This window comes from Neodiprion lecontei, chromosome 4 (assembly GCF_021901455.1).
Source record: "Neodiprion lecontei isolate iyNeoLeco1 chromosome 4, iyNeoLeco1.1, whole genome shotgun sequence".
Taxonomy (NCBI): Eukaryota; Metazoa; Arthropoda; class Insecta; order Hymenoptera; family Diprionidae; genus Neodiprion; species Neodiprion lecontei.
Genome location: NC_060263.1, coordinates 40,949,918 through 40,968,050, shown reverse-complemented (window position 1 = coordinate 40,968,050; position 18,133 = coordinate 40,949,918). Strand labels below are relative to the sequence as shown.

The following is an 18,133-nucleotide window of genomic DNA, read 5'->3' as shown; positions in this document are numbered from 1 at the left end:
AATACGCGATTCACGATTTGCTTCTAGCATATTGTTACAAGTTGATTTTAGAGAGGATGTTTTTGTACTAAATTATGTAAACGCACTGTAACCGATCAGCGTTTCAACTGATGTATAGTAAGAGAAAATAAGCTCGTGAAAATGTATGAGGGAAATTGTCTTGGATCGATTATTCTTCTCACATTTTTCAAAAAATTATTCGGAAAAAGTGACACGAAAAACGAAACGGTTTTAACACGTGTCCATGCACTTGATGGATTGAAATAACATTATAGTGTTCTTGATACGAATTACAGAATTTTTAAATTTTTTAAAAACTTTTTACACCAAAAAATTTGTACGTGTTAGGAAATGTTACTACATCTTATTACTGATAGTATTACTAATATTACTATTACGTACATAGCATACGTATGATAATCTGCATTAAATGTGACACGTATTGTAAAACATATTTCGATACGTTATAGTGAAATTTTTGCGCAACCACTATATCTTGTAAGAAATATCCTCTCCCAAAATTCATTAAAATTCACATTATCTACTCGCATTATTGACAGTAAAATTTTCACAAATTCTAACTATGAATTGAACATGCTGATTGGAAATAGTAGTAACGTGTGGAATAGATTTGAAATTGAACACACAATAGGAAGTTTTGTAGTACGTACATAAAATTTTTGTAGCATTTTCGATGTCCAGTGGATTTCAGTGGTAGATACGTTATTTTCAACGTACTTACGTAAAGGTGATAATACGAGTTTATTATAATCACAATGTAATGCTGATAAACAGAGAGGCGATTTCAGTGAACCCAGAGTCAAGTGTATTTGTAATTTCGTATGAATTCTTGTGATGTATAATTCATTATCCATCGTTATGCATGAAGTGTTATATCAAGCTGTGAGTGTTCGGAAGAGCTGTAATCACCGCCAGCTGTTTCATACGCATAAAATACATGCGGGTAATTGGCGATCCGAAGATATACCTATATATATTTAATTCATCGTTGACTGGTTGTTCTTAAGTGACCAATTAATCATATCGACAATGTAGGTCTACTGTTACACAAATTTTTCAAGGTAAAATACAAATATCCATGACAAAAGTGGAAAAAAAAGAATATCTTTGGTAGTTGCATCTATTTCGAAAGGTCATCTCCTGGTAAAAAGAAGAAGAGGAAGAAAAATTGTATTCGATACAGGACAATTTTTTTTATTTAGATATTAAATGTTGTGTTATAGTTGCCTGAAAGGTATAAATTACCGAGTTGTGAGATATAAATTAGTAGTAGTAATAATAATAATAATAATAATATGCAATGAAATTGCATACACCAGAGAGCAAGTATCAACGGAACTGTGAGTTGATTTGTGTGAGAGTCTGCGATGTTGATGCTGTGCACGTTATAAATATTATAAATAATTGCTGATTCTCATGACTTGTATATAATAATAAAAAAAAAACAAAAACAAAAAAACCTACCAAATCAATGTAAATGGTTTTAAGTAATCTGTTATACCACTGATGGAATAAAGTTCACGTTTTCTCAAATATATTTCAATAACAAATCGGATTCAGCATGGAAAATATTACCACTGAGAGGTGGTTCTCTGATTTCGACACGAGAGCTGAAGCATAATAAATATTCTAATTTTTGTAAGGGGTGATAAGCAATAATTAGGTATTTAGGTTTCGATTAAAATATTGCTTTTAATTATAATTACATGACGTATACATGTATTTATTATTTGTATCTTAGAATCTCACGAATTTTGAAAATTCGCCGAGACTTTATAGACTTCTTAACACGTCAACAAAGTTATTTGTCTCTTATAGTAAAAATAAGCTATTGTTAATTGTACGTAGAATATCCAGACATTATAAAATTATATTCATTATATTCATGTATCATATTCATCTCATTCATTGTTATGTTGTTATATAATAATACCATCCCTATGTATAAACCTTTACACTAGAAGCTGGTTGTCAAGTTATGTGTAAAACTGTAATTGACTAGCGCTCTGTGAATCGGTGGGGCAAAGTTTCCTCGTCGACACCAGATCCAAGTGAACGACAACAATGAGCTTCTACTGTATAAAGAAATTGAATTAGAAAATCTTTAGCTGCTTTGAATTTGTACAAAGAATTTCTCTGGTTTTCTTAATAGTTCATGTTGACCGATAATTAATAATATCGCATTAAAGGGGTTGGTAGCAAAGCGCCGGTAATCATATTTCACGATACATTTTCTTGCTCATATTCTGTTTTCGCCGAATTTCATGGCATTCTGGAAAACTTCTGATGTGCGTTTCAGCTGTCCGAAAGCTAAGTTTATTCGATATGGTATGATTGTCAGAGCGCATACACATGCATGCACACCCTGTTCACATTCATAACATATCACAAAATAGTAATACAGACTGTTATAATAGTGAGACTACCTTATGCACACAGTTGATTTAATTTTGAAGGAAAGTGTTCAAAGTCTGATCCCTTCATAGACTCATAGTTGAACTTTGTATTTTCTTTACACAATTATCAAAATAAAAGTAACAGAAACATCCTTCAGGCTTGTTTGAAAATAAAAGTATTAAATTATAGTTACAAAATACTGTAAAATCTACTTACAAGTTGGTATAACACAATAAAGTTCATCAAATACAAGCACTTAATAAATACTGTACTAGTTTGGCGCTTCGCAAATGACCAGTATTGTGTTTCAATAAATATTTGAATGAGAAATACTGAAAATAATCGAGTGTCACACTGTTATGGTGTCACACACAAGTGACTATTAAATGTTACACATGATATGGTCTTATGAATAATTTGTTCGACAAAAACTTTGTATGTTCACTTCAACAATTATTGGTACGTATTAACAACATAGACACTATGCATTATTCATTATTTTGTATCACAATTACATAAGCTGCACATATTCTTGTTACCACACATTCTGTGTAAAAAAAAAAAGGGAGAACAAGAAACTTTAAATTATGTATTCCTGTTTCTGAATTCTTCTGCAAATGCTCGAAATCATTACCTAACTCACTATACAACATAGTTTTCTGTACTTCACTCATTGTTTAAATCAAGTCAATTGTACAAATAAATTAATCTAGTAGCTATAAAAAACAAAAATAAGAATCATTCTTTAAACTTGTAATTGAAGCAATGCCTCTGATATTCCAGAATTTAGCCACAAAATTCATATTATCAAAATTCACTGTAGACTACATTATACGAACATGTATCGCCAAAATGACTGTAAGGAACGAAGAATGATTAGCAGTAGTCAAATTTGCTATAAAAAAAAAAAAAGAACGAACAGTCAATGTATTCCTAAAACTATTTGTTGAATTTGTTTTTGGAAATAATTTAAATGAAAATAACATTGTAAGATACAAAAAGTCCAATTACATAAAGCGAGTAAAGTTTCGCAATAAAATTCAAGAACTCTTATGCAATCCTTCAACCTTTACAAAATCTTTAACACCGCCAAGTAACATTACAAAACCTTTTTTTCGCGATGAGCTAAAAATATCGAATATAAAATTTCAAACAAATATGCAAAACAATTTAGGCAATAGGAACTATACTTCGTTTCTTTTTTTTTTTTTAAAGGCTTAGCATGGTTCTGAAATCTGGATACTTCGGTAATAAACTTGATAAGGCGAACGTTTACAAGTATAGAAATTTGTAATTTCTTTGGTAAACAATGGACACAACAATCAGTGTAAGCATACTGATTTTTAAGAATCAGAACATAATACTAGCGTCATGAATTGCTGCCTCTCTTCTTTCTTGGCACTTTGGTGTGAATATGTGGTTCGTTCTGTGATTGTCCGTAGTCTCGCGCCAAGTCGATGTACTAAAAAAAATGTATATATTGCATACGTGGTAACTGATACTTTTTTGGCACATGTTAAGTGACTGATGAACATACCTTTTTAGGCACAAGATACTCCAGAATGTAGAGAATAATATAGCACAGTGAAACAACTAGCAAATATGGCAAGACACCGGTTGGAATGTAGCTGCTCAGCTGTTGTCCAAGATTTTTCTGCTTCTCTTTTTCAACCAGCCCGTATACAACTTCCGTCCGTTTGGTAACGTCGAACCAGTTATAAAATGAAGCTATTTGCTTGTGCGCCTTGAAAGGACACATCTGTTTGCCAGTGACATAATCAGCTATCGCAGAATCAATGCCTTGTACCAAAGCAGGCACTGTTGGGTCCACCAAATATATCAAGTCGGGTGGTAAAACTTCTGGTATTCCTCCCACTCGTGTGGAAACAACTTGTAATCTTGAAGAAATTAAAGAAAACATTAACTTCCAATCTGAAAACTTGGCACAAGTAAATCTTTTGAAAGTTGCTTTACCCGCAAGAAGCAGCTTCCACGATTGCCATACAGTAGGCTTCTGTTAGGCTGGTGTTCAAAAATATGTGCCCTTTGTTTAAAACATGTCTCACTTGCGAATGTTCGAGACTACCGAGCAGCGTAACTCGGTGTTGGAGTAAATTCCGTTCTCTAATCTCTTCTATTAGCCACCGTTTTGGCCCGTCGCCTCCAATCAGGAACTGTACATTTTCATACTTTGCACAAATTTCAGGAATAATATGGGCTAGGAGATCCACCCCTTTTCGATAGACTAGCCGGGATACTATAACTATTGTAACTGCAAAAAAAGCTTTGATTCACTGCATGTGCAAGAAATTGAAAGATTCAAATAACCACCTTGCATAAAAGCATCTTGCAACTTGTATGAAGCCAAAGTGTTTTCATCTCTCGAGTGAAGTATCTAACAGCAAAGCGGACTAAAGAATCAAGCAGCTAGACATTGCTTGTTATAATATCGAAAAATATATTCACTAAAATCATTGTTCCTCTTGCTAACATCAGGTGTAAATAGCGCAGTGTCAACTGCGTTTGGAATGACTGACACCCTTTCTATTTGTACTTTTGCTCTTAATACGGTATTTTCTTTTCCAGTGTGCGATACACATATGCAGTGATTGCAATCTGACAGTGATATCTCTATGAATTTGTTGGTCAGGATAGCAGATGCGTCAGCAAAACCAAATAATGAATGGTCTGTGAATACAGTCTAGAACAGAATTCGTACAAGAGATTTAACATAATTCAAACTGTTTTCATTGCTAATTTCATTTATTGCTTTTCCAGGCCTCTCAGTTACGTGACATAGTATGTCCCACGAATATCTCAAGACACCTGGAAATGCGACCGCAGTTTACCTTCAGTCCCATCAGCCTCCCTATCAACATCCCTTCATGGGCTAAGGCAGAGAATGCCGAATGCCCATGGATTATCTGGATCTGTTCCCGTATGAAGATGTATCTGATCAATGGGAGAGAACAGATCATGGTGGGCAGCACACATTGATTGTAAAATACTTTTATCGGCAAGTAGTAGACCTGAAATGTATAAAAAGTAATATATTCAATGGTAGTGGTGAGTGGGAACACAAAAAGTTGATTTAACACTACAATAAGAAGTTACTCGTAGATTTTGATGAGCTGAGTGACTTGAAACAGTGTTTTTTCTATATTTTTGCAGAGGAATTAGACCCTGAATGAGCATCCAGGATTAAAAACAAAAAATTTGATCACAGGGCAAAGAAGAGTATGTACTTTCAAGCCATTCGTCATGTACCGTATTCCTACTCTATCACCATAAGAGTGCGTCAGCACTACGACTTTGTGTCCTCGACCCAATAGGCACTGGGACAAATTGAATATGTGCTCTTCCACCCCACCCATGTTCGGATAAAAGAAGTCGGAGACCATACTGAAAGAAAATATCAAGTTATGGCATTGTAACTTGCTAAAATATGAATAGGTAAGTTCATTCCAAAAGTTATCTCAGTTTGCTGTAGTCAAGGTAGGGTATGTTGCAAAAACAAGATGGATAACGAGTTGAAATAAAGGAAACAGATGTCACTTCTTAATTACAAGTCATTTGCAAATAATTGATATAGTTCAGCTTGACGATAAACTTTGACTTTGCTTTGGTGTCAGAATTTATAGGTTAGAATAGTCGAAAGCAGTAGGCATTGATATAAGGATATTTTTACAAATAGAATTAATGCTCACCATATCTTATGCCGGGTTTGTCCCATCTTGACATCTGAAACCGAGTTGTTTTTTTTACACAATTACCTCGATTTGACCTGTTTCACCACCCCCGTGTTTATCAACGAGCGTCATTGTGGATTTTGACCAGATTATTGCAGACGATAACTGCCAAACTGAATTCCCTCAATTGGCTGATGATGTGATGACGTTGCGGTGGGATAGGTGAAATGAAGCCTTTTCATTGGCTTGAAATGATAAACCCCTCCTACAAGGTGGGACCTGGTACATCAGAACCAATCATTCGGGCGTATTTTTCTCGTCGCTAGCTGTCGCTAGCACCGAGTGTCATCCTATATGCTTCGATTAATCGAGTTCCAAAAAATAATCGAACATGACTCAATTGAATCGGTAAATATTAACCGATTAATCGATTATTCCGTATTTTTTTTTTTTTTGAAACGATGCATATGAAATCAAAATGTTGTAAGTGAAAATATTCATATACGCCTTTCACTTATTATATCAAATAGGTGCTTGGTAAGTAAGACAATGTCAATTGTTGATACTTTAATCATATAAATTGATATTGTATTGTAAGGTTTCTCTCTGTATTGTATCATTCATATGGGAGTAAAAATCAAAAACCGATTGTATATAAGAAAGAACAATCGAGTCGGTCGATTAATCGAGTTTAAGAAATAATCGATTATACTCGATTAATCGGGAAAAAATGATCGATTATTTTTATGATGGTTTGGTTGGATTTGGTACGCGAGACGACGTGATCGGATATCGGATACGGGGACCTCGGAGTACGAGGCCCTGCTGCTGCTGTTGTTGTGTATACATACACAAATGGCCGTTATGTTTCACCAAAGATGCGGGGAGCGTGTTAATTTAATAAATGACAACTGTACCGCCGTCCGAAATTTCTCTGTATATAATTACGGGCTCGTATTAAGCTCCGAACCGCTCAAGGATGATGAACTCTTCGAAGTTCGCATCGATAAAAAGGTAACGATGTGCACCACTCGACATGTTATGCTGCAGTTCTCCATACTCGTACCTGTCGCCCACTGCATCGACTCGCCGAACTGTCAAATCTCCGGGATTTACAGGTTTTCATCACGCTATCGTCGCCCACGACTTTTATGGACAAACCTCGGTTTTCCAATCCGTATCTTTCACGCAGTTTCTTAATTGTAACGCCGTTTCCTGCATGCCCCGTGCTTGCATAATGTCCTCCTCAACTAGGCAAGACAATATTCTTCGCTTCGTTACTTGTCTATCAACATATCGTTTCTGCTCTTTCTTTGCCTATTTGTTTCTTCACGGTAATTTCTTTCAGATGGTATCATGGAGCGGAAGCATTGAAATCGGAGTGACATCATGTGATCCGGAGAGTATGGAGTTACCGGCATGTGCCAATAAGCTTAGACTTGGATCATGGATAATGTCAGGTTCTGGGATTATTCGTGACGGACAACCAATTGTAGAACTGTACGGGACAGATCTTGAAACGTTAGAGGAAGGAGATTTTCTTGGTGTGATGAGGACCTCAAATGTTAGTCTTAACTGTGTATTTGGTTCATTTCTCTTTTTCTTGTCGATGACTTTTTTATGTGTAGCACCGAATCTTGAACCGAGCAGAATATGAAAAGGCCAAAATGTAGGATCATCTAACTGTTTGAACTTATTCTTTTTCTTCACCTACTTTATCATTGAAAATTGGTTAACTACAAACATTTTAAGAGGATATGTTAAGAGGATTTTGTTACCAAACAAGAATTTTAATAACAAAATTAGATACTAATTGACGATTCATCGTATTTTCATTATACTTATTTCAAAATTTGAGATCAAAAGAACAAAGTAGGACAGCATTTTCTTCAAATTTCATCACTGGCTTCGTCTTGTGCACCAATTCTCTACGAATAGATGCACAAAAAAAAAGATAACTTAAATTTTATTGGATAATACAACTAGCTTAATTATTTAACAAGGTATGCACCTTTCATGAATTGCTTTTCCACCTGGAAATTATATTTAGAATTGTCTGATTTCCATGCATCCGTCACTTGTATGTTACATGAATAAACTTTAACATCTCTTGGAATGGAAGAATTATATTCCAATTAGGATTTTATAAAGTGATAAAAATAATGCAATGTTTTTTCAATACTGTCTCTGTCATTTTTGAGAATCGTTGAATAATAAACTCCCAACCGTCAATGTTTGTCAAAAATTGACCAGAGAAGATTTAATGAACTCCATTATTTTTTGATATTTATAATCCAGTCATTGAAATTATGACGACACATTTTAAAATTGAACAGACTGAAATTCATGTATTTGAAACAATTATTAGTCAAATAAATATTTTGTTTCATTTTCAGAGTGAACTAGTGTTCTATGTAAATGGAATGTCTCAAGGTGTAGCAGCTACAAATATCCCTTCACGAGTATTTGCAGTAATTGATATGTATGGTAACTGCGTCCAAGTAAGCGTCTCTCAGCCGAGGCCAACACTTTCCATAACAGACGTAACAAATGAGACAGAAATCAACAATGATCACGCACTTGCACAGACGTCAAATTCTTCAACGACAAACTTAGTTACCAATCTGAACGTTAACGTTAATGTAAATATCAACCTACCTAAGAATCCAAGCGCAGCTGCTATACGGGAGGACAGATTAAGGTTCCATGAGCGAGTCGGAACCCTCATTAAATTGTCTAACAATGCTAGAACGGCAGAGAGACGAAGACCACTTGATGAATTTAATAACGGTGTTGTAATGACGCACAGAGCATTAAGAGATAACGAGCTTTTTGAGGTAAGACTTTTCACACCTTGGCTTACCGCGATCTAATATTTTAAGTTTTCAAGTTGAAAAAGTATTTGATGTGTCATACACTGTGTTGAGTTATACTTTGCCTGGGCGAATCGATTGATTCATTAGCTTGAAGTTTGTGGTAAGGAATGTTTGCAATCTAAACAAATTTTTTAAATGTGAACCAGATTCGAATAGACAGATTAGTGGACAAATGGTCAGGAAGTATCGAAGTAGGTGTTACTACTCACAGTCCGACAGCACTAGAATTTCCCGCAACGATGACCAACATGCGATCTGGAACAACCATGATGTCTGGCTGTGGAATTCTGACCAATGGCAAGGGTACTCAGCGTGAGTACGGAGAGTTCAATTTAGACGAGTTGAGAGTAAGTTTAAATCCATGGCATAAAATGAATTCAGTGAAGCAAGATATTGCTTGCAAAGTTTGATATGGATTCCATATTACAGGAGGGTGACAGGGTGGGAATGATTAGGCGAAGTAACGGAAACCTTCATTACCTTATAAATGGTTTGGATCAAGGTATCGCCGCCAAGGTTCCCTCGGGTATTTGGGGTGTTATAGATCTTTACGGGATGACTGTTAAAGTAACCATTGTCGACCGGGATGAGAGAGAAGAACAAAATTTAGTCACTAGACGAAACACTCTGCATCTACAGGGATTAAATGGCGAAGGTAAAGTTCTTCTATTTTTCGGCATACTTTTTCTATCGACTGCTTCATCATTGTGTACTTTAATGCTAATTAAACTATATCCAGTTTTCCTTATGACAAAGTAAACTTATCCTTTCATTTATCTGTAGAAATGATAGACGATGATGCGATAGATAGACTGATGTTTCACGTTTGTTGTGGGACACATGCGGATGTAATTAATAATGGAAGAACTGCTCATAGACCCAAGTAAGCGTATAAAATGAACAATAGTATGATTTCTCAGTGATCTTGCGAAACAAGAAAGGAAAAGAAAAATTTATTAATCCAGATCCATAATGGCATGAAAACAGACCATCATATTAATAAAAATACGTTTGCAGCGCTCTAGATGATTTCAACAATGGTGTTGTACTGACTTCTCGACCGTTGCGTCCAAATGAATTATTTGAAGTTAAGTTAGACAAGATAGTTACAAAGTGGGCTGGATCGATTGAAATTGGCGTCACTACTCATTCTCCGACTGAATTAGAATTTCCTTTCACAATGACTAATGTAAGGTATGTTGTCAGTAAAGAAGAATTAACTTCTACATACTTATTACTATATTCTATTCTTTCACTGCTGGGAGTGTAAAGTGCACCGTTTTAAATCAAATATACAAATTTCACTTGATGGTACACAATCGTTACTTTCAGGTCTGGTACATGGATGATGACGGGACAAGGCGTGATGCATAATGGCACAACGATCATAGATAAATATGGACAAAATCTGGATCAGTTACAAGTCGGCGATCGTGTCGGGGTAATGAGAAACGAGGATGGTTTGTTACACTTTTATATAAATGGAGCTGATCTTGGCACAGCTGCCACAGGAGTGCCAGAAAGAGTTTACGGGGTTATCGATTTATATGGGCAGGCAGCTCAAGCAACCATAGTCGATGGCACAGATTTTTACAGCCCGACAACAAATAATTCCAGCTTTAGCAACACAACGTTGTACAGGTTTGTTCAAGCAACCATATTACCTAATTGCAGGCACCTATTGTCATCTACAGAAATGCTTATAAGTAAATTTAAGTTTACATTTCACACATACATTGTAAACAAAACTGTATCAAAGTTTTTGGACTCACTATTTGCATTTATTACTTCAGTGACTAATAATTGATCTTCTAACAGTGATTTACGATTTCATCATATACATGGAAAAAATGCACGAATAATGAACAATGGCTTGACAGCTGCTAGGCCTCGTGCTTTAGGAGAGTTTAACGAAGCAATTGTAATTGCCAATAGGGCGTTACGCGATGGTGAAATGTTCGAAGTCTCTATTGATAAAATGGTTGATCGATGGTCAGGTGCGATTGAAGCAGGTATGCAAAACGGATTCACGATTTTGACTAAAACTTGCACCCATAAGAAGCTTCCTGTAACTCTTCATGAATTCTTTACGCATCCTCAATAAATATCTGTTGACGTTATGATTTAATTGACGAATTTACAGGTGTAACAGCAATAAGACCAGATGAACTTGAATTTCCCTCAACAATGACAGACATAGATCACGATACGTGGATGTTATCCGGTCCGAACGTAATGCGAGATGGTGTAACATTGCGCAATAATTATGCTTGCAACTTAGATACACTCGTAGAAGGAAATCGTATCGGTATAATGAGGCATGCCGATACGAGCTTACGCTATTACTTGGATGGAGTAGATCAGGGAATCGCATGCACTGGACTACCACTACATGTATATCCCGTTATTGATCTCTATGGTCGATGTGCGCAAGTAAGTAATCCAAATATTCTAAGATAAGTTTTACAATTGTAATGTTGTACGTGAAATTTATTTTCTAACATCAGTAAAAATTTTTTAGGTAACTATCGTCTTGCCTGAGCGCAGAGACACGGCGACACAGCAATATTTACCATCCGAGAATAGTACGAGCCAGCAACCTACCTCGGTAATTCAACCCCAAGCCCAGGTCGAGATAATTCACAAATTTCACGAGTCTGTCGGTGCAAATATTCAGCTGAATTCAGATCGAACTGTCGCTGCTCGTTGCCGAGAATATTGTAATGCAATATTGCTCAGCGAATGTCCCTTGGAAAGTAATGAAATTTTCGAAATTTCAATCCAAGAAGTTGCTCAAGAATGGTGCGGCTCGTTGAGAATCGGTGTAATGACCAACAACAATGGGAATTGGTTTACTTCGATGAATTTAGTTCCTGGCATGACTTCTATACCAGAGGATTCTTGGTATTTAATCGGTGAGTATAGGAAACTTGTACGAAATCTTGATGAAATTCAATACTACATTTCAATTGCTCTAATTATTATTAAAGGGAACCAAGTTCGACACAAGGGATACGTTTTGTCTTCAAATTACTGTCCGAGTTTAGACTGGCTTCGATCTGGTGATAAAATTGGTGTGAAACGAACGCATGATGGAAACTTGAAGTTTTATATAAATGGCGAAGATATGGGAGTAGCTGCTACAAATATTCCCGAGGCAGTGTATGTCGTCATAGAATTATTTGGCAGTACTCTTGCTGTCTGTGCAACGAGTAGTAAACAGCAAAACATAATCATATCGCCAAATGCTAGCCTCAGACTACAAGACTCCTTAGAATTACTCTTGGATCCAATGCCACCAATTATGAGAAAGTGAGTAGACAAATATATCTTCACTGAAACTGTCCTATAGTCAGAGTGTTCTCAAATCTGGTTGATATCGAAGTATTTGTTTCATGCAAGTACATATTTCACCTATCACCTGTTCAATGTATTCAAATAGTGATGCCGGGATGGATACCTCGATAGACGTTTCGGAGGGAAAGCTATTGAACGAAATGGTACTCACGCCGACACAGCCGATTACCACGTCCACGGGTGATTCGGATTGGAATTATGAGTTCCACGAAAATCGTGGCAGAAATATTGAACTTGAAAAAAAAACTACAGCTCGAAGAGTCGCCAGCTATAATCAAGGTAAGATTAAACAAGATAGATCTATTACTCGTATTGATAGGCAAACTTCGATCAACTCCGTTAATCGACTGTTAATCAATCATTGTCTTGTTAATATTTAGGTGTAGTAATGTCTCATCGCCCGCTAGTCAAAGGAAAACCGTTTCAAGTGAGAGTGGAAAAATTGAATGATCGCTGGGTATCGGGCATGCTATGCGGAGTGACTTGCATCTCTCCAGACAAAGTCAGTTTTCCATTAACTGCTCTAGGCTTCAAAAAACATTCCTGGATCATGTGTGGCGATTGGATATCGCATAACGGTGTGAAAGTAAGAGGAGAATTCCGAAATTGAGCATAATCAAACTTGCAATTCTTGTTCATGGATTGATTGAACAATTTTCCGTTTCAGGTAATAACGAGGTATGGAATGAATTTAGAAAACCTTCAGGTAGGAAGTATCGTAAGTTTATTGATAGACGAAGACTCAAGACTGCACTTATACATAAATGGCTCCGATCAAGGGATCGCAGCTACAGATTTACCTCCTTATGTTTACGCTGTCATAGACTTGTACGGCCAATGTGAACAAGTTTCCATAATTGGGCCAATTTCAGAGGCAGTGTCGTATGGTAATAACAATACAAATAACATGGCTATCTTAACAACCGTTGAACAACCAGAAACGGAGATAGAGGACATAGAGAATTCCAGAGAAAAGGCTGACTTGGAATGCCATGAAAAAGAAAATGCCATTCCTGCAACACCCTCGAACTTGTCGTTGAATATTCCAAGTCAGAGTAATCTTCATCCGGCAGAGAACGAGAGCGCTGTCAACATACTCAGCCCGATTTCATCTCAGAGCAACAATGATTCAGGTTTAGGGAGTAACACGATTCAGAGCAAACCAGGCATGTCGAGCAGCATCAACTCGGAAAGTAATAATTTAGAATCCTGTCCAGAAATAAGCAGTGAAGCGAGGACCAATCAGTTAGAAAATAGTAAGGTAAAGAATAACGCCGTTAATGCGAATAATGCAAATGAAATTAAAGCGGCGCCGAATCACTGTGTTCAAAGTATTGAGAATCTCACAAATGATGAAAATAATGATGGTGAAAGTAACGGCGTTACGAATATGCTCAGTATTACTAACGAATGTACAAACGTAGAAATAAACAATGCAACGAATATTAATATTAAAAATGGATGCGCCGCAAACTGCAGCCACATGTCTAATTTAAGCACCGCCATCACTTCTACAAATGCCAATAACGCAATAAATGAAAGCATCGCTTCCAACAGTTCGAACCAGAATAACGTGTCCAACAACGCCTTGAGTATGTCACAGAACAGCGTTACACCAACCTCTCAAAACCATCTCTCGTCAAGTTCGCAAGTTAACGTGTCGATGAGTTCCCAAGACAGTAACGCAAATCAAAATCGTAATAATCAAACGCAAAACAATATTGTAACGAATTCATTTGTCGCTAACACGCATAACGAAACTCATCATGTTGTTCACAATTCATCTTCATTTTCATCCTTACCAATCACATCTCTGCCGTCCAGTCCACTAGCGGTGCACATCACTTCGGCGAAGAAATGCGAGTACCTGAAGGCCTGCCTTAGGTTTAAAAAATCCCTCGTATTACCAGAGGAATTTTTTACTGGTGAAGACATTTCATGCTATTGCAGTTCGTGTTTTAAAGCCGAAGGCGACGGAGTGATATGCAGGAAAGGAGAACCGCCTTCCGAATTTGCCTTTCCAGTTGGATGGGTCAGATTTCCACTAAAGCCAACCATCAATGCCATCCAAATACCACAGAACACTCTGGATAAATGGCATGTCGCCTTCTACGGGACACGATTAGATGCTGTTAGGTGAGAAGCACATCTCAATCTATTCATTCATTCGGCTGTAGAACTTTTAATGATCTATCAAAAGCCTGTGAGTCCTGTACGATATCGCCGGGTGTGATCTGATTTTCTAACGTTTTTGTTTTAAGCTTGTATTTTCAAAACTGCAACAACTCTCAGACATGCGATAAAAGTTATTCTCGACAACTCATTTCTAATGTAAATTTGTTAATTCTTTTTAGGTGGATACTGGATAGGGGAGAGCTGCTGACCAAAGAGCAATTAGACACAAGCAATCTAACTACGACTATAAATAGCGATGATCAAAATCCTCAAGTTGTTTTTTCACCAAATATTAAATACGCCGCTTCCAAGGAATTTGCAAGCAAATACGCGTGAGTATACAGCATTACTTGCAAGAATGTCACGGGCAAATTCAACTGCGTAGAAAAAGATATCACCGCGCCATGTTGATTTATTGTAGGTACATTGATACGCAATCGAATAAAAAACTGAACGCAACCACTGCATTCCAACTACTGGTCAGGCCCGGTTCCTATACAATGGGCCCAGGAAAAGATTGTTCCGAGCCACAGTTGGAATCGACAGAATGGGCAACCAAGGAGGGAGGTGCCACAGTGATCATAGCATTTCTTGTACACCTTGACGGATTTTAGAAACGGAAAGAATATTTCTATCTGATTTGTTATCATTTATTTATTTCATTTTCTGTCAATTTACGTTTGTTGTATATATATATATCATACATCCTCTATGCTTCTGCATTTTGTTCTTTGCATTATTTTTGTAATTAAAGGGTTTCTCGTTGCTGTTAATCCTTTTTAAAAAGTGGACGGTATATTTTGATACTCCCAGCTGAACCGTTACTCTTTAAAAGTTCATATGAAAAACTATAATCAGCTAATTTATCTTCATGTCACCCATTGATCGACGACAAAAATGAAAAATTGTATAATATTGAACAGTCAGTGCAACTAAAAGTTTCTTTTTGAAAAAAACGAAAGAATTTCAGACAAAGCTTTCGTTAACTTTTGATAATTTTCTGAGAAAAGTAAACATTTTCGAATTTTTCTTTCCAAGCTTCTTATAAATTTATTGTTGTACTGGATTTCTTCACGAAATGCCGGATATAGTACATAATTGTACATTAAAAATTTCGTTATTGATTTATGCAAGTATTGTATGTACCGCAGTAATAATCTTTACTGATTTATTATATTGATATCGACAAAAATTATACATATAATACTGATGCTTGAAAACATTGTACATAATATAATATAATACGTCTTTTGGAGTTCTGAGAAGCCTACTTATCTGTTAATATTTACGCATTTTCTGTGATACCTATACATATACGTTATTTACATTATATACATAAATTTTACTGCATTTTAGCACAACATGTTGGCCAACTTCCGTTATCATCACACCATCGAGTTACTTAAAGCTGTATTTTTACTCATGACTGCGATAGGAATACCTTGTTTTCTGTCTACTTGTTTAATTACCATTATTTTATTACTTTATTATCGATATTGATTTCTACAGTTTGCTAGAGTAATTATTCCAAATTTAGTTTTACACCTTATCATTACGTGTATATGCATGTGAAATTTAATCTTCAGTTGAGATGGCCTGCAAATTTTTTTAGATATTAATTGAAAGACTTATACAATTTAATTAGCGATATATTTAGACACTATACTAATTTGAATAGACTTGTGAAAGATATAGGTATGTAGCATAGATCACATCTAGTCATTACAAGTATGTATCAGAAATTGAAAAATTCATTCAAGCCATGGCAATTGCATGGACGTTTACATATTTCTCGGTGGATTTAATTCAATTGAAGAAGAAAAACGCAAAATGGGACAAAGTCGCTCGTCACACGTCTACTTTGTATTGAAATATTTAATGGTCGTTAGCGATTGCCTTGGCTAGATCCGCCCTTAATTATATTTATGTGTAGTGATTAGAAGAAAATATTATGCAAGAAAAGAAAATTAATAATTTATAGGATAGAACCACACATTGTCGATTTCCGTGCATACGATTAGTGCCGGAGTGCATTTAACATGTGTTTACAATATGTCTATTCGATTTCGGCACAGATCTATGTTTCAGAAAGTGGCGTAATTCCAAAAATAAATTCGGCTTATGGAAATGGTTTTAGTTTGATATTCAAAATTAGTACTCGTAATCCTCATGAAATTAACTTAATTTTAACAGAATATGCCTAAATCGGATTGACAGTTACAATAGAACCTCGATCGTCGGAACTATGGCTCACTTCATTTCAAGGTTTTGTTATCGGAACGATGACTTGATATTTTTCTAATAAACAATCACTCTGCTAGGAAAAAAAATGGAGACGGCCCATTTGCAGTCCCATGTCGAAATTATTAATATTTTATTCAACTTCGCACGTAAGGATAGTTGGAATGATGCGAAGTGTGCTAAAGCAACACATTATGCATGTGAAGGTGGCATAAAAATATTTGCGTTATGTTTATAATATTCTTTATCATGCAGCCTCATTTGATATGACATTACTGTTCCATTAATTGAACTAGGCTCAGTCCTGATCGATTCGAATAATCGAGGTTCTACTGTAACTATATAAACAAAAAATACTTTGAACAAGCCGTTTTATGGTCCAAATATAATAAAAGTAATAGTTTTCGGAATTAGATGAATAGTTGTTACATTTACCGGCTAATAGAAAAGTACTAGAAGAAATGACAGAGGTCAACGTTGTTGACACAAAATAAAAAACATCAGAATTATTGTTTTAGTTAGATAATCGATTTTCAGGAAATGACAATTCAATTTATAAATTAGTGCAAATGCTTAATCCGGTATTGTTTCTAATATTGGAATCGAACATAAATTCAGGTCGCATTGATTTATATCATAGATAAAAAAAATTGTAGGTACATTGCTTAGGGGAATATATAAATTATTGTTCACCGTTATAGTGATTATGTGATATTATTGCAGAATATTATACCATTCGCATACAACTCACGGCATGTATGTATGTACGTATGCTGAATACACTATATGTATGCATAAAATTATTTAAATTCAATTTTTGGAATATCGCTGATGGGGAGAAAAAGGTAAAGATAAACAAAGACGGGGATATTTTTCCATAAGCTGACTAAACACAGAGTTCTATTATTATACGTGTCAGAAAATACTAGTTCGTGACTATGTCACGGCTGAATAAGATATATATTATGGTCGATATTAAATACGGAACTAGGAATATAATACAATTTTATAAATGAAGGTGATTTGTAAAAAGTACATACGGATTGTATTGGAATATACTCGGGTCGTGTTAAGTTTAAGATTCATTCATTAAAAAAAAGTATCCCCCAACTAGAAATTTGATAATTATTAAATGGTTTGAAAATTGGGATCATTATAGTCTTGATTTGTTGTTGTTATACTTATATATTGTTAATGAAATGTGATCGTTGATGTAATAGCTATATCTTGTGACCATTATTATTATTATTATTATTTATTATTATCGTCATCTTTGAAAAAGAAAAACTACTCTGATACCGATATAGAGGCCATGTCATTATTATACTAATTTGAACAACGCATTTGCATCGCTACATAGATATACCTAGTTCGTAA

At 35.6% G+C, this 18,133-nt stretch overlaps 2 protein-coding genes across 5 annotated transcripts; one reads left to right on the top strand and one right to left on the bottom strand.

Moving 5' to 3' along the window:
- Window positions 1-3,612: 3,612 nt before the first annotated feature.
- Window positions 3,613-6,276, bottom strand: LOC107226739 (phosphatidylinositol N-acetylglucosaminyltransferase subunit A). 3 transcript variants are annotated; one of them, XM_015667684.2, is made up of 7 exons: window positions 6,126-6,276; window positions 5,664-5,820; window positions 5,268-5,447; window positions 4,885-5,119; window positions 4,393-4,690; window positions 3,956-4,316; window positions 3,613-3,880 (listed from the first exon to the last, which is right to left on the bottom strand). In XM_015667684.2, the coding sequence occupies exons 1-7, from the start codon at window positions 6,149-6,151 to the stop codon at window positions 3,788-3,790; spliced, it is 1,350 nt and encodes a 449-aa protein (XP_015523170.1). In that variant the 5' UTR covers window positions 6,152-6,276; the 3' UTR covers window positions 3,613-3,787. The 3 variants fall into 3 exon arrangements, with proteins under 3 accessions (XP_015523170.1, XP_046594576.1, XP_046594574.1); XM_046738620.1 differs by lacking the exon at window positions 6,126-6,276 and having other exon boundaries at window positions 5,686-5,821; XM_046738618.1 differs by lacking the exons at window positions 5,664-5,820; window positions 6,126-6,276 and adding an exon at window positions 5,533-5,641.
- A 599-nt stretch (window positions 6,277-6,875) lies between these two features.
- LOC107219609 (neuralized-like protein 4) lies at window positions 6,876-17,846 on the top strand. Of its 2 annotated transcripts, XM_046737509.1 has the most exons (18): window positions 6,991-7,121; window positions 7,226-7,361; window positions 7,456-7,671; window positions 8,504-8,944; window positions 9,130-9,330; window positions 9,413-9,638; window positions 9,767-9,866; window positions 10,001-10,177; window positions 10,316-10,624; window positions 10,802-10,995; window positions 11,127-11,416; window positions 11,505-11,898; window positions 11,974-12,295; window positions 12,426-12,619; window positions 12,721-12,926; window positions 13,008-14,476; window positions 14,695-14,847; window positions 14,937-17,846. In XM_046737509.1, the coding sequence occupies exons 3-18, from the start codon at window positions 7,456-7,458 to the stop codon at window positions 15,127-15,129; spliced, it is 5,085 nt and encodes a 1,694-aa protein (XP_046593465.1). In that variant the 5' UTR covers window positions 6,991-7,121; window positions 7,226-7,361; the 3' UTR covers window positions 15,130-17,846. The 2 variants fall into 2 exon arrangements, with proteins under 2 accessions (XP_015513400.2, XP_046593465.1); XM_015657914.2 differs by lacking the exon at window positions 7,226-7,361 and having other exon boundaries at window positions 6,876-7,121.
- Window positions 17,847-18,133: the final 287 nt, after the last annotated feature.

Excerpts from the sequence above, each read along its gene's own strand:
- LOC107226739 (XM_015667684.2), bottom strand. The coding sequence starts at position 6,151 with ATGGGACAAACCCGGCATAAGATATG. Across the intron at positions 5,120-5,267 it reads GGAGGCTGATGGGACTGAAG|ACTGTATTCACAGACCATTC; the intron begins GTAAACTGCGGT and ends ATTCTGTTCTAG. Across the intron at positions 4,317-4,392 it reads GTGGAAGCTGCTTCTTGCGG|ATTACAAGTTGTTTCCACAC; the intron begins GTAAAGCAACTT and ends AATTTCTTCAAG.
- LOC107219609 (XM_015657914.2), top strand. The coding sequence starts at position 6,963 with ATGGCCGTTATGTTTCACCAAAGATGCGGGGAGCGTGTTAATTTAATA. Across the intron at positions 10,178-10,315 it reads TTCACAATGACTAATGTAAG|GTCTGGTACATGGATGATGA; the intron begins GTATGTTGTCAG and ends CGTTACTTTCAG. Across the intron at positions 11,417-11,504 it reads TCTATGGTCGATGTGCGCAA|GTAACTATCGTCTTGCCTGA; the intron begins GTAAGTAATCCA and ends AAAATTTTTTAG.